General features: G+C 43.0%; 1 protein-coding gene across 2 annotated transcripts in view; it reads right to left on the bottom strand.

Annotated features, from left to right (window-relative positions):
- The window catches only part of LOC127965007 (integral membrane protein GPR155-like), a 23,174-nt gene extending 8,906 nt beyond the window's left edge, over positions 1-14,268 (bottom strand). The window contains exons 1-7 of one of the 2 annotated variants that reach the window (XM_052565525.1): positions 14,082-14,268; positions 12,334-12,813; positions 10,613-11,012; positions 4,386-4,554; positions 3,408-3,563; positions 1,747-1,830; positions 760-880 (exon numbers count right to left, since the gene is read on the bottom strand). In XM_052565525.1, the coding sequence (XP_052421485.1) occupies positions 760-880; positions 1,747-1,830; positions 3,408-3,563; positions 4,386-4,554; positions 10,613-11,012; positions 12,334-12,760 (1,357 nt within the window). In that variant the 5' untranslated portion in view covers positions 12,761-12,813; positions 14,082-14,268. The remainder of the gene's footprint in view (positions 1-759; positions 881-1,746; positions 1,831-3,407; positions 3,564-4,385; positions 4,555-10,612; positions 11,013-12,333; positions 12,814-14,081) is intronic. The other variant, XM_052565524.1, reaches the window with a different exon arrangement.
- Positions 14,269-14,463: the final 195 nt, after the last annotated feature.

The raw sequence follows: 14,463 nt of genomic DNA, 5'->3' as shown, positions 1-14,463 counted from the left end.
AATGAGTTGAAAAATCCTATATAAAATCCAAAAAAATCCAATATCGTGCATCCCTAAATAACATTATTCAAACACAACCCCTAAAAGCCTGTTACTTTGACAAGAACAAACTCTAACATGTAATATACACAACAATTATATAGTGTTTGGTCTTGGCGGAATAGATCTGCTGTGGCAAAACAAGTATTAAGACTTGCTTCTGCCAACACATCCACAGATATGCTGCTGGGAGCATTTATGAAATACTGCCGCTGCACATATAACATTTATGGAATAACTCCCATATATAACATGCATAACATTACCCAATGATCAATAAGGTGGAGCTGGGGAAGGTGGACTAGCTAAGTATTTGAATGCTAAGCAGCGAGCTCATTGACTGGTGATGCAAAAGAAAACAGTCCGCTGTGCCATGTGAATAACTATGTAATTAAATCCGATTGAGTTTGGATTGGCCTGGGGATCTAGAGTTTCATGACATAACTTTGGATTAATCCATGTACTTACATAAGAAATGTTTAGTTGCTTACATTACAGTTCATCTCTTGGCAGCAGATCTACCGTAGTTGCATCACAGAACCCACACCTGATAAAACTAGACAAGTCCACTCTCCATTTTTCATGTCCACATTTTTTTTGATAGATAGATTATTTATTTATTTATTTTCTCCTACAGTTTTTAATGCTGTTGTGTGGACCAGGTAGTGTTTAATGGTGTTGAATCAGATGTTTTGAAACAGATAAACTCGAATGACTCACCAGGCCAAATATAGGTGCTGTAGAGAGAGCCGTACAGTAGAGTAAAGGTCAACACCTGACCCAGGAAGTTGTCCTGCTCCGCCATGAATTTCCACGCTATCATCCCAACACAGGCTAATAGCTACAAACACACGGCAGTATTAGTTTGTGCAGAATGTGCAGTGAAAAAATCACCAGGTTGCATTTTGACTGCATGTTCGTGTTAAATGAAATGTTCAGAAACATATTTGTGATATAAATGGAAAAGTACAGTTGTACAAAAGCCCAAATACGACCCCTAGATAGCATACATGAATCACTTAGTAGCAGATCTATACAGGTGGAGCTGGGGAAGGAGGAGGGTTTCTGAAGCAAGCTGCACTGCTGCTGCAAGCACTAGTCATATATTTGAATGTAAGGCAGAGAGCTCATTGGCTACCGATACAGCAGAGAACCAATCAGCTGTGTCATGTGATAATGATGTCATCAGGTCAGATAGAGTTAGACCTATCAGACAGCGCCATCTAGAGTTTCATGCCAGAACTCTGTATTTATCGGTTTACCTTCAAAGCTGTTCAATCTTAAATATTTTACATGTCATATGAGAACTGTACTTGTTCAAATAATAATTAAAATAATATGTATACGTTCAGGTACATTGCAAGCAGATCTAGTTAGGCCAAATGTCGAAGCTCCTATAATAGCACATACAGTAGTTTCATATATTTCATAGTATTATTTTTATATGTAAGCTAACTTGTAACTGTCTTTAGTATATTAATGATACACTTGAATGCAGTTGTTTAGATAACTTGAATTTGTATTGCTACTGCTATTAATAATGTTCATACTCTTTATGTTAGTCATGATATTGTTTACATTAACAACTTTTACGTTGTATTTTGCATCCCCTGTTCACTGTAGAACATACACACACGTGCACACACTGTGGCTGTACTATTTCATACATGCACAAATAATCCAAATAAATCCTAATTTCAAGCTCACCTGCGCCACAAAGAGATTAATGGTGAAAATGTGAGGAATTCTGTGAAACTTTCTGCTCAGTAGCATGACTGCAACACTCCACACCTGCAGGGACAGGAGGAACAAACATGAACAGAGCATTTCAGAGAAGTGCAGGCCAGAGTTTGAATACTTTTAGCATCCCCTCTAGTGCAGTGTGAACATACACCTACAGTAACCTCTCAAAACCAGTTTAATGATTCACAGCGTGTGTGTGTGTGCATGTATATGCTTGAATATTGTTATATACTGTATAAGCTTAAACCAAACTTCAGTTTCTTGTTTTTTCCTCAAGCTGAACACAAAGAGGAAGGAAGTGTCAACAGATGCATCTAACAACAGCATGACACAATCTGAGATTGAAACATTGCAGCCAACATCTACAAAAGTCATTCTGCGAAGTGGTTGAATTTCAATGATCATAACAACTGTAAATAAAAATGAGTGTTTACATGCATCTTACAATGATTATGCTTACTAGCCTGATAATATGCATGATCATGCATCACCAGCAGTTCTTTTCTGATCTGTGCACATTAATTGTTGCCCTTTAACCCAATTTCACTTTGCATGTAAACACTTTTACTGGCCTTTATTCAACGTGTGCATGTTCGATATCAAAACCAAATAACAAGCTGCTTTTATCAGCGTTTTGTCATATGGCTGAATGAACTCTATCAGATTTTTCCATAAATAACCTTGATATGGCTTTATCTTATCTGAAATGACAAATGAGGGCATTTAAGACCATGAACAGGGAAGAACTGTTCCAACTGTTCCAGAAAAATACCAAAATAAATTACTCTCCGTAGTCATTTTAGTGTCATATGGTTTTGAAAAGTATTTATGCCTTTTTCAACAAAAGTTCAAATTTAACGACTATGTTTGTCATGTGGTATAACAATGTAATAAAATTTTATTTTTGTATTATTTTATATACATATTTTTTTGCCTTCATTACATTAGTGCACATATCTTATTTATTATTGTTATTTATTAACTACTTTACAAAGGCTTTTAAATAGTTGTATTAAAGTATACATTTTTCCAATATGTTTACAAATATTATGAATTATTATTTAAATTATTAATTAAAATAATTGTGTCACATGACATTTTACAGCTTGAACTAACTTAAAACGGTACTAAGATAAAGAAAAAAATATTTTATTTTTAAGAACTTTTCTTTTTGATACTCATTATGGTACCAGGACAGTTGTACCCCTCTCCAACAATTGGACATTAATTTCTGTTTATTTTCGAATATATAAATAGTGTTTTAATCCATTTAATGTTTTAATAAATTAATAACGTATTTTGAATACATTTATAGACCCAAACAAAAATCCAGACACAGCATCATTAAATATTTTCTCAACTACCCAAAAAACTAAAAAAACATTTTACATCATTTCAGATTTCAAACAGCATAGTTCCTAGTTTCCATGACATCTCCGGCAATACTGGTAATAATATGGATTTATCTTCATCCCATAATAATCACCTGCATGACAGCAGAATAACTTGTGCTCTCACACCAGCATGAGCGACAACAGCAAAATCAACACACTGTAACTATTCATGTCTTTAAGAGGAAGATTGGAAGAGTGAAGGGAAGAGAGATGAAAAGCCTCAACACTCACCAATGCAAAGAGGCTGATGATGCTGATGTTGAAGCTGACGTGCTGCAGCGCTGACGCTAGTGGATCCGAGTCCATCCACGGGATGGTCAACAGCCAGGCCGACACAAACATGATGGGAGCAGACAGAAATGTGCCGATCACCATCCCTGAGGTCACCTGGACGGGACAAATAAGAGGAGATACTGGGGCGCTACTTCCATAATCTACACGAGTCAATCAAAATAGGTTACAATGTAATTAAGTGTGCCATGGGAGTAATGTCAGGTGAGGTTTGAGATTTATAAACCTTTTTAACGTTTACCAGGAATACAGTAATATTTGTAAAATAATATTACAATTGAATTTTTTTTATATATTAATATATTTCGAGGTGTAATTTATTCCTGGTATGCGAAGCTGAATTTTCAGCGTTATTACGGCAGTATTTAGTGTCACATGATCCTTCAGAAATCATTCTGATATGCTGTCACTTTTTTATCAATTTATTGACTTGTTTTCTTAAATAAATATGACCCTGGACCACAAAACCAGTCATAATGGTCAATTTTCTAAAATTGACTGAAAGATTTATACATCATCTAAAAAAAAATCATAAATAATTTTTTCCACTGATGCATGGTTTGTTAGGACAATATTTGGCCGAGAAACAACTATTTGAAAATCTGGAATCTAAGGGTGGAAAAAAAACTAAATATTTAGAAAATCACCTTTAAAGTTGCAATGCATATTCCTAATCAAAAATTAGGTTTTTTATATATTTATGGTAAGAAATGTACAAAATATCTTCATGGAACATGATCTTTACTTAATATCATGATTTTTGGCATAAAAGAAAAATATCAATAATTTTGACCCAAACAATGTATTTTTGGCTATTGCTACAAATATACCCCTGTGACTTAAGACTGGTTTTGTGCTCCAGGGTCACAAATAAATAAATAAATAAAGGTTCAAAACACATCTACACGATGCACATACCACTTCGAGCTCCATGTTGTAATGTGATGCATATATGGCCACACTCGGGGCCGTGGGAAAGACTCCATACAGGAAAGCGTAGTTTGACAGACTGGTGTGGTTCAACAAGCTCCTGCTTCCACGGTCCAAGACCTCAACCATCCCTCTACAGATCAGAGGCATCACCAGCCTAAAGAGGCCACAGATCAACAGAGGAGTTCGGCATTATGCAATCAAACCACAAGATTGCACACAAAAGCAGAGTGACTGTCCTCTAACGAAGATTGTGCATTAAATCTAGATGGATTAACTCTGCGAAACATTCCCATTGGACCAACACTGTACAGTGAAACTCAGTTTCACTGGAAGCTACTACCTGCAATCTAAAAACCTGAAGGCAAGAGCATTAAACTAGTTTCCTCGCCTCAGTAAAACATGCAAAGATCACTCCTAATAATGTGGGTGAAGATAAATGTAATTCTGATACACTACTGATGCTCCTCTAAAGGTTCAATCAAAACAAAGCAAAGCTATATTATGATTTCAGAAGACTTGGAATTAGAGCGGTGCAATTAATCGAAATACAGTTTTGATTTTGATATCGGCCTTCAACGATTATGAAAATACAATAATCATGATAAAACATTATTTTGCCCCTTTCCAACAGTGCACATGCGCTCCTCCATAAAAGCCCGATTTCAAGTGCAAATCAGTAAAATCATGTGACTCGCAAAATAGGACCTGCTTGGTTTTTACTAACGTTTATTAGATTTATTCATGTTTGTACTGTGAACATTCATGTCAACTGGATCCGTGCAGCTCTTAAAGTGACAGCAGCCTAATATTCCTGCTGAAGACTAAGTGCTTAATACTAATCAAACTACAAAATACAAAGACTTACTGCTTTTGGCTGAAAGACTTTTGTAGCTTTAATAAGAAACAAAGCAAGTTTAATTCTTAAAATGAAGACTATGCTGTTTTATTTACATTCGATTATTTTATTTCTGTAGCAGGCTGTTTTTAAATTGTATTATTGACTGTGTAAAACTATGAATTGTTTTGAGGATTTTTTATGAGTTATCTTATTCTGCTGTGGTGTTGATTATTGAAATTTCACTGGTATATAAAATGTAGATGTCATAGTAACCTTATTTACAGAAAATATATATTTGATATATATTGCTATCTTTAAATAAATCACTCATATGATGTTTTGGTCATGCGGTCCACTCATAACTGTGTTAAATAACTTTGGGGCTGCACAATTAATCTAATTTCTAATCGCGATTACAATTATGGATGCCAAAATTACGTAATCGTTCAAAGTCCACTTATGTTATTCGATATAATACCATTCATATTTTTACTTGTTTATAATTTAAAGAAGAAATCAGTCCCATATATATTTGACATTTGAGGCTTTATACTATTCAAAAGCAGAGTAAATTCAGTGTAAATTGTGATAATAGTTATTAATAATCGCAATTACAATTTCAAGGGAATAATCGACATATCTGCAATTATAATTTTTTGTCATATTCGTGCAACACTAAACATTGTGATAACAATATTGACCAAAATAATCACGATTATGATTTTTTCGCACACAAGCCAAATGGACTATTTTTATGGTGCTCTTTCGGACTATTTAAAATCTTAAAGGGATAGTTCACAGAATTTTTTTTTTTATATATACTTTGTCATATACTCACCCTCAAGTTATTCAAAACTTAAATGAATTTTCTTCGTACTGTATAAAAAATACCAGCAAATGTTTGGTTACCAGCGTTCTTTAAAACCTCTTCTTGTCACAGTGTCTGGGTTGTTGTTCCCCGGGGTTCCACTAGATGTCCTCCTTCTCACGGTGTCTGTCCCAGATCACTTCCTGTTCCCGTATATGGTCACCTTCCTCCTTGTTACGTGATTGATTGTTCACCCCACCTGTCTCCTGTTTCCCAATTATCCTTCTGTGTATAAATACCCAGTCTGTCTTAGTCTATGTTACGGAGTCCTTGTCTGATGTCATTGTGTTTCAGGTCCATCAGTCTTGCTTTGTCTTACCCTATGTGTCTCATTCTCTCGTTCCACCAGACTTCCTCTACCTTCCCGTTCTTCCGAGTTCCCCGTTTCATCCGGTTCCCTTTTTGTTTGATTTGTCTCTCATGACTGTTTATTTTGTATTTATCCCTCTGTTTAAATAAAACCCTTACCTGCATTTGGATCTACCCTCTCTTTGTGTTTTTCCCCAATACCTATCGTGACAGAAGGACTCCGTCATGCCTAGATCCAGCGGTGTGGGATTTCGAATCGGTTCCCCAGCCACCATGGAGGAACGGAGGGGGAGATACCAGAACTTAATCACCCTTCATCAAGAGGGAAGTGAGGTGGGTGGCCTGGCGCAATTGTTTTGGACTATGGCAGTCGGGCTAGGTTACAATGATGCAGCACTAAAGGATTTATTTAATAATTGCCTGGATGATCCTTTACCTTCATGGGAGATGAAGGGGTTAGAGATACTGGACTTTTGGGGGTTTACCAATTACCTGCACCATCGGGCCCAGTGGGATGCAACAACCACACCAAAGTGTCCAGACAAAGCTGCCAGCTCAGCCCCACAGCACAAGATGGGCGCCAGCCCAACCCCACAGCACAGGATGGCCGCCAACCCAGCCCCACAACCCAAGATGGCCACCAGCCCAGCCCCACAGCCCAAGATGGCCGCCAACCTAGCGTCACAGCCCAAGATGGCCGCCAGCCCAGCACCACAGCACAAGATGGCCGACTCAACGCCACCGACTCCCCATCGTAGAGGGCGGAGGAGGAGACAGGCAGCTGCTGTTCCCGAGGCGGAGCCCGAGGCAGTTCCCGAGGCGGAGCCCGATGCTGTTCCCGAGGCGGAGCCCGATGCTGTTCCCGAGGCGGAGCCCGATGCAGTTCACAAGGCGGTGCCCGATGCTGTTCCCGAGGCGGTGCCCGATGCTGTTTCCGAGGCGGTGCCCGATGCAGTTCCCGAGGCGGTGCCCGATGCAGTTCCCGAGGCGGTGCCCGAGGCGGAGCCCGATGCTGTTCCCGAGGCGGAGCCCGATGCTGTTCCCGAGGCGGAGCCCGATGCAGTTCCCGAGGCGGTGCCCGATGCTGTTCCCGAGGCGGTGCCCGATGCTGTTTCCGAGGCGGTGCCCGATGCAGTTCCCGAGGCGGAGCCCGATGCAGTTCCCGAGGCGGTGCCCGATGCTGTTTCCGAGGCGGTGCCCGATGCAGTTCCCGAGGCGGAGCCCGATGCAGTTCCCGAGGCGGAGCCCGATGCAGTTCCCGAGGCGGAGCCCGATGCAGTTCCCGAGGCGGAGCCCGATGCAGTTCCCGAGGCGGTGCCCGATGCAGTTCCCGAGGCGGTGCCCGATGCTGTTTCCGAGGCGGTGCCTGATGGAGTTCCCGAGGCGGTGCCCGATGCAGTTCCCGAGGCGAAGCCCGATGCAGTTCCCGATGCAGTTCCCGAGACGGTGCCCGATGCTGTTTCCAAGGCGGAGCCCGATGCAGTTCCCGAGGCGGTGCTCGATGCAGTTCCCGAGGCGGTGCTCGATGCAGTTCCCGAGGCGGTGCCCTATGCAGTTCCCGAGGCGGAGCCCGATGCAGTTCCCGAGGCGGTGCTCGATGCAGTTCCCGAGGCGGTGCTCGATGCAGTTCCCGAGGCGGTGCCCGATGCAGTTCCCAAGGCGGTGCCCGATGCAGTTCCCGAGGCGGTGCCCGAGGCGGAGCCCGATGCTGTTCCCGAGGCGGAGCCCGATGCTGTTCCCGAGGCGGAGCCCGATGCAGTTCACGAGGCGGTGCCCGATGCTGTTCCCGAGGCGGTGCCCGATGCTGTTTCCGAGGCGGTGCCCGATGCAGTTCCCGAGGCGGAGCCCGATGCAGTTCCCGAGGCGGTGCCCGATGCTGTTTCCGAGGCGGTGCCCGATGCAGTTCCCGAGGCGGAGCCCGATGCAGTTCCCGAGGCAGAGCCCGATGCAGTTCCCGAGGCGGAGCCCGATGCAGTTCCCGAGGCGGTGCCCGATGCAGTTCCCGAGGCGGTGCCCGATGCAGTTCCCGAGGCGGTGCCCGATGCTGTTTCCGAGGCGGTGCCCGATGCAGTTCCCGAGGCGGTGCCCGATGCAGTTCCCGAGGCGGTGCCCGATGCAGTTCCCGAGGCGAAGCCCGATGCAGTTCCCGATGCAGTTCCCGAGACGGTGCCCGATGCTGTTTCCGAGGCGGAGCCCGATGCAGTTCCCGAGGCGGTGCTCGATGCAGTTCCCGAGGCGGTGCTCGATGCAGTTCCCGAGGCGGTGCCCGATGCAGTTCCCGAGGCGGAGCCCGATGCTGTTCCCGAGGCGGAGCCCGATGCTGTTCCCGAGGCGGAGCCCGATGCTGTTCCCGAGGCGGAGCCCGATGCAGTTCCCGAGGCGGTGCCCGATGCTGTTCCCGAGGCCGAGGTCGTTCTCGAGGCGGTGCCCGATGCAGTTCTCGAGGCGGTGCCCGATGCAGTTCCCGAGGCGGAGCCCGATGCAGTTCCCGAGGCGGAGCCCGATGCAGTTCCCGAGGCGGTGCCCGATGCTGTTTCCGAGGCGGTGCCCGATGCAGTTCCCGAGGCGGAGCCCGATGCAGTTCCCGAGGCGGTGCCCGATGCTGTTTCCGAGGCGGTGCTCGATGCAGTTCCCGAGGCGGAGCCCGATGCAGTTCCCGAGGCGGAGCCCGATGCAGTTCCCGAGGCGGAGCCCGATGCAGTTCCCGAGGCGGAGCCCGATGCAGTTCCCGAGGCGGAGCCCGATGCAGTTCCCGAGGCGGAGCCCGATGCAGTTCCCGAGACGGTGCCCGATGCTGTTTCCGAGGCGGTGCCTGATGCAGTTCCCGAGGCGGTGCCCGATGCAGTTCCCGAGGCGGTGCTCGATGCAGTTCCCGAGGCGGTGCCCGATGCAGTTCCCGAGGCGGTGCCCGATGCAGTTCCCGAGGCGGTGTCCGTTACAGTTCCCGAGGCGGTGACCACAAGGCCGTGGTGGTCTTCGGCTCCGCCCTGGGAGACTCTGGCGATGACCACGAGGACGTGGTGGTCATCCGCTCCGCCCTGGGGGACTCTGGCGGTGACCACGAGGACGTGGTGGTCGTCCGCTCCACCCTGGGGGACTCTGGTGATGACCATGAGGACGTGGTGGTCTTCTGCTCCGACCTGGTGGACTCCGGCCTCGACCACAGAGACGTGGTGGTCTTCCGCTCCGCCCTGGAGGGCTCTGTCCTTGACCACACGGCTGTGGTGGTCATCTGCTCCGTCCTAGTGGACGCCTCAACATGTCCTTCATGGACTTATGTTTTGTGTTTTTTTTGAGTTCTGTTTCTGTCTGTTCCTTTTAGTTTAGTCTGGCCCTCCGTCCCTCCCCCTGTACCTCCTCCGGTCCTCCTCCCTCCTGGTCTCCCGGTTTTATGTATCATTTCTGGTGTTTGTTCCCCTTGTGTTCCTTTTCTGGCCCTCCGTCCCTCCCCCTGAGCCTCCACCTGTCCGCCTCCCTCCTGGTCTCTGTGTCATGTTTTTTCTTTAAGCGTCTGGTAGCCGCTCCGTAGAGGGGGGGTACTGTCACAGTGTCTGGGTTGTTGTTCCCCGGGGTTCCACTAGATGTCCTCCTTCTCACGGTGTCTGTCCCAGATCACTTCCTGTTCCCGTATATGGTCACCTTCCTCCTTGTTACGTGATTGATTGTTCACCCCACCTGTCTCCTGTTTCCCAATTATCCTTCTGTGTATAAATACCCAGTCTGTCTTAGTCTATGTTACGGAGTCCTTGTCTGATGTCATTGTGTTTCAGGTCCATCAGTCTTGCTTTGTCTTACCCTATGTGTCTCATTCTCTCGTTCCACCAGACTTCCTCTACCTTCCCGTTCTTCCGAGTTCCCCGTTTCATCCGGTTCCCTTTTTGTTTGATTTGTCTCTCATGACTGTTTATTTTGTATTTATCCCTCTGTTTAAATAAAACCCTTACCTGCATTTGGATCTACCCTCTCTTTGTGTTTTTCCCCAATACCTATCGTGACACTTCTTTTGTGTACGACAGAAGAAAGAAATTCATAAGGCTCTGGAACAGTGTGAGGGCAAGAAAGCGATTTTAACTGTTGGCTGAACTGTCCCTTTAACAGTTTGAATGGAAAAGAGCAGCGTGGACATTCTGCTAAACTTCTGATTCGGTGTTCCACAGAATATTTCAACTCTTACTACTATTTGCGTGGTAGACTTACAGTTTTGCCGTGATGAGGAGAATAAGTGCCACCACAGTGGAGCGGGTCAGCTTTTTCAGCTGCCCCACCATGGTCAGACCCAAATAAAACAGCGCTGCTCCTCCGAATGAGTTCGCCAGACCATCTACAAACTCCTGCATGAAGGCCGGGATCTTCTGGCCCAGCAGGAAGTGAGAAACGAGCCCGATCACCACCATGAAGACGATAGGGTTCTTGACCACCTGAAGGAGCACCGAACCCAGCACCTCCAGCTTCCTCTGCGGCTGAGGTTCCCCTGTCCTCCGCCTCTGCACCTCACAGAGAGCAAAGCCTAGCGGGTTCAGGACCATGAGGGAGACGGGGGCCACCAGGTAGATGTACTGCAGATACTCAGGATGAGTGTTTCGGTACAGAGCTTCAACTGCGGAGGAGACACAGACGATTAGTGTCAGATAAAAGCAACACTCAACATTTTGCCGTTATTTATTTAATCACACTAATCTGGTTCCAAGACTTTCTCTCTTTCTTTCCTCACAAAAGGAAATGCTTCTCTCTATGTCAATTGTGTTCTTTTTTATAAACCATAGATTTATGAAAGCACCAAACAGCATTGGTTTTAAGAGCCATGGCTGAATATGAGCAAATGCTCCACTTTTATTACACCAAAAAGATAAATAGAAAGATAATATGGGTTTGGAAAAGCATAATGGGGTGGAAACGAGAAGCAAAGCACACACAGATTCATGTTTCAGTTCCATTTGGCTTTTTGTTTGCACAATTTCTGGGTTAAAGGTCAATGGAACACCACTATCATCCAATACTATATGTGTTTACAGGTTAAAGGCCCATGCACAGCAAGTACGATAAATATATCTATAACACTGTATTAATCCTTCTAATTCTATGAGCAGAGTGCAGTTACAAATCTTTTTTATTTCTTTTATTTTGCCGTTTATTGTTAAAAACAACATTTTTTGGTCTGAAGCAGCCTTAAGGCTTATTCTTTGTATTCATGGACCATGGCTGAATCTAGTGCGGTCAACAATGAATCAAATGCAAAATCCAAGTTTTTGAGTATATAACATATGTGCGTACTGTGTATATTTATTTGTATACATGAATACACACGCATGCATTTTTCCGGAAAATATATTATGTTGTTATATATACATTTACTGTATTTATATATAACATAAATTATAAGAATATAAAAATATACATGTAAATATTTAAAAATATATATTCTATGTGTGTGTGTTTATATATACATAATAAATATACACAGTACACACACACACACACACACACACATATATATATAGTATATAAACAAAAACGTTTATTTTGGATGCGATTAATTGTTATTATGATTTTGTTTAAGTTTAGCAAATCAGTGTTGATATCACAATGTTGTTTTACTTCTTAACATTAAAGTTTAGGGAAGGTGAGGTATTATGTGAATCAAGCGAGTAATATGTGCCAAACCCTGGAAATGCGTTCACATGCAACTGTGAAAAATAACCTACAAACTCATAATGCTTGAAGATAACTTTGGGCGAATGAAAGAAAGAAAGAACAGTCGGAAATATCACTGATTCAAGTTTTTCAAGATTTGTGAGTGTAGATCTATGTTTGGATTTGTTCTGATACCCATAATAAGGAGTTTTCTTATAGTAACAACTCTATGACAAATGCTGTAGTATTTTCTTTTGTGCTTATGGCTACTCCTTTTTTTTATTTACCTATAGGGAACCCCAGAGCAAAGTCATTACTCTGTGTGGCAAATATGGAGAAGAGGCCAGCTTTGGAGAAACGGCTCTCTCTGTCCGCCACCAACAGTGTGAGGACACACACAAAGAAGAACACAGACACTTTAGCCACCAAAATACTAAAGAAAAACGGCCAGATTACATCGCCAAAGTCCAGCAGCACCATGTTTTTGAAGAGCAGAGCGGGAAGTGCGAACTTGGACACGAAGCTGCCCAGTCCTTTAGCTTGTGTAGCTGGGATGATGTTTGTACGGCCTGCGATGTATCCGCAGAGAATGATCCCGAAACACTCGAGCAGGGCTGGAAGGAGCTTGTCGATGGACATACAGGGGGGGACGGAGGGGGGGTCAGATCCGTCCCTGCTGCTGAAGATGGAGATATTAAGTGAGAGATGACCCATCTTCAGGCTGACCGCTGGCCGCTCATAACCCGGCAGACAACTACCAAAACACTCTGAAAGCAAAGGAAAATAACTCATTAGTTTATTCAAATGACAGTCTTGTGTTGCACAAAATATAACAGTCATACATATCAAGGGAATATTTCAATGTGACTATTTGAATATATGTGGCACTGTCTAGTCGAACCTTATGAAGCCTATTATATCACATCTGATGCATGAATTTCTAATCCTCATCATTAGCTCCGTATTGTCACTATATCGTACTATATGAGCCATAACACATATGCAAACTCTTTTAGATTTTCTTTTTCATCATTTCATAGTTTTATATTGTCTTTTGTATAAAGGTTCAATTACCTTCCATTTAAATACATAGTCAAACCAAAGATTATAGACACCAGATATAATATTAGATTTTTTTTTTTTTTTACTAGTTCATTTATGTACATGAGGATGGCAAAATAAAGTGAACAGTGATATAATACCCAAAAAATCTTCATACAGTGGACTACCAGTGATAATGTGAATCTTGAAGGTGTCTGAATAAATTTTGGTTTGACTGTGTAATATATATATATATATATATATATATATAAGAACAGTCAAACGATTATTCGCATCAAAAATAAGTTTTTGTTTATATAATATGTGTGTGTACTGTGTATATGTATTATATACATATAAATACACACACATACAGTATATACTGAAGAAAATGTTTTTTATATGAAATATATTTATAAATAATATAAATGAAAACATAAATATCTAAATTTAAATACATGTAAATATTATTTATAAAATGTATACTGTATGAGTGTGTATTTATATATACATAATAAATATAAACAGTATACAAACATATATTATGTATACAAAAACTTATTTTGGATCTGATTAATCATTTGACATCACTAATATATGTGTGTGTGTGTGTATACACATATATTCTGACTACTGCATTCAGTAACCCAGACTTTAAGGTTTAAAAGGGTCTCATGGTGTATATATAATGGGAATATATCTTGAGTCGGACCCTGCGCTCAGACAGCGCTGTAGCATGACACAGAGAAGGCATCTGATGATAGTACCATGGTACTGAATGATTACACATATTTACGTAACTATTTACATTACTCTCCCAATCATATCATTAATAATATCATGGTCCTGCTGTCGGAGTAAATATCCAGTTGTGGCACTTTCTTCTAGTCTGCTAGTCTTGACTAATTTACTAGTCAGCTATGATTGCGCATGGTCAAATGATCAGATCAGAGTCTAGTTTAGATGTACAGTAGTGAATAGTTGACAGACTCACCGGCTCAGCTGATTCCTGTAAATCCGATCTAGTGTGTGAGAAACACACAAACACACTTTCACTCATTCTGTCTCATTCAGATGACTTTGAGCAATGAACTCAGCTCCATGACAGCTCTTCCGCCTCGACTCTGCTGGAAACATGTGTCTGTTATCGCTGTATAACACGCGCACGAGCGCGCGCGCACACACACGCACACGCACACAACAGCCAAGACTCTGCGCATGCGCAGGGACCTTGCACCTGCTTCTTTGCATAAACCCCAAACAGACTTAACAGCTCCAACTGTTTTATTAAAGACTGTTATGAAATCTCTCGATTATATGGGGAATAATATTAAAATTATAACGTCATTATCAAAAACTAAACAATTAATTTGACA

This window comes from Carassius gibelio, chromosome B9 (assembly GCF_023724105.1).
Source record: "Carassius gibelio isolate Cgi1373 ecotype wild population from Czech Republic chromosome B9, carGib1.2-hapl.c, whole genome shotgun sequence".
Classification (NCBI taxonomy): domain Eukaryota; kingdom Metazoa; phylum Chordata; class Actinopteri; order Cypriniformes; family Cyprinidae; genus Carassius; species Carassius gibelio.
This window is presented reverse-complemented; position numbering and strand designations above follow the sequence as displayed.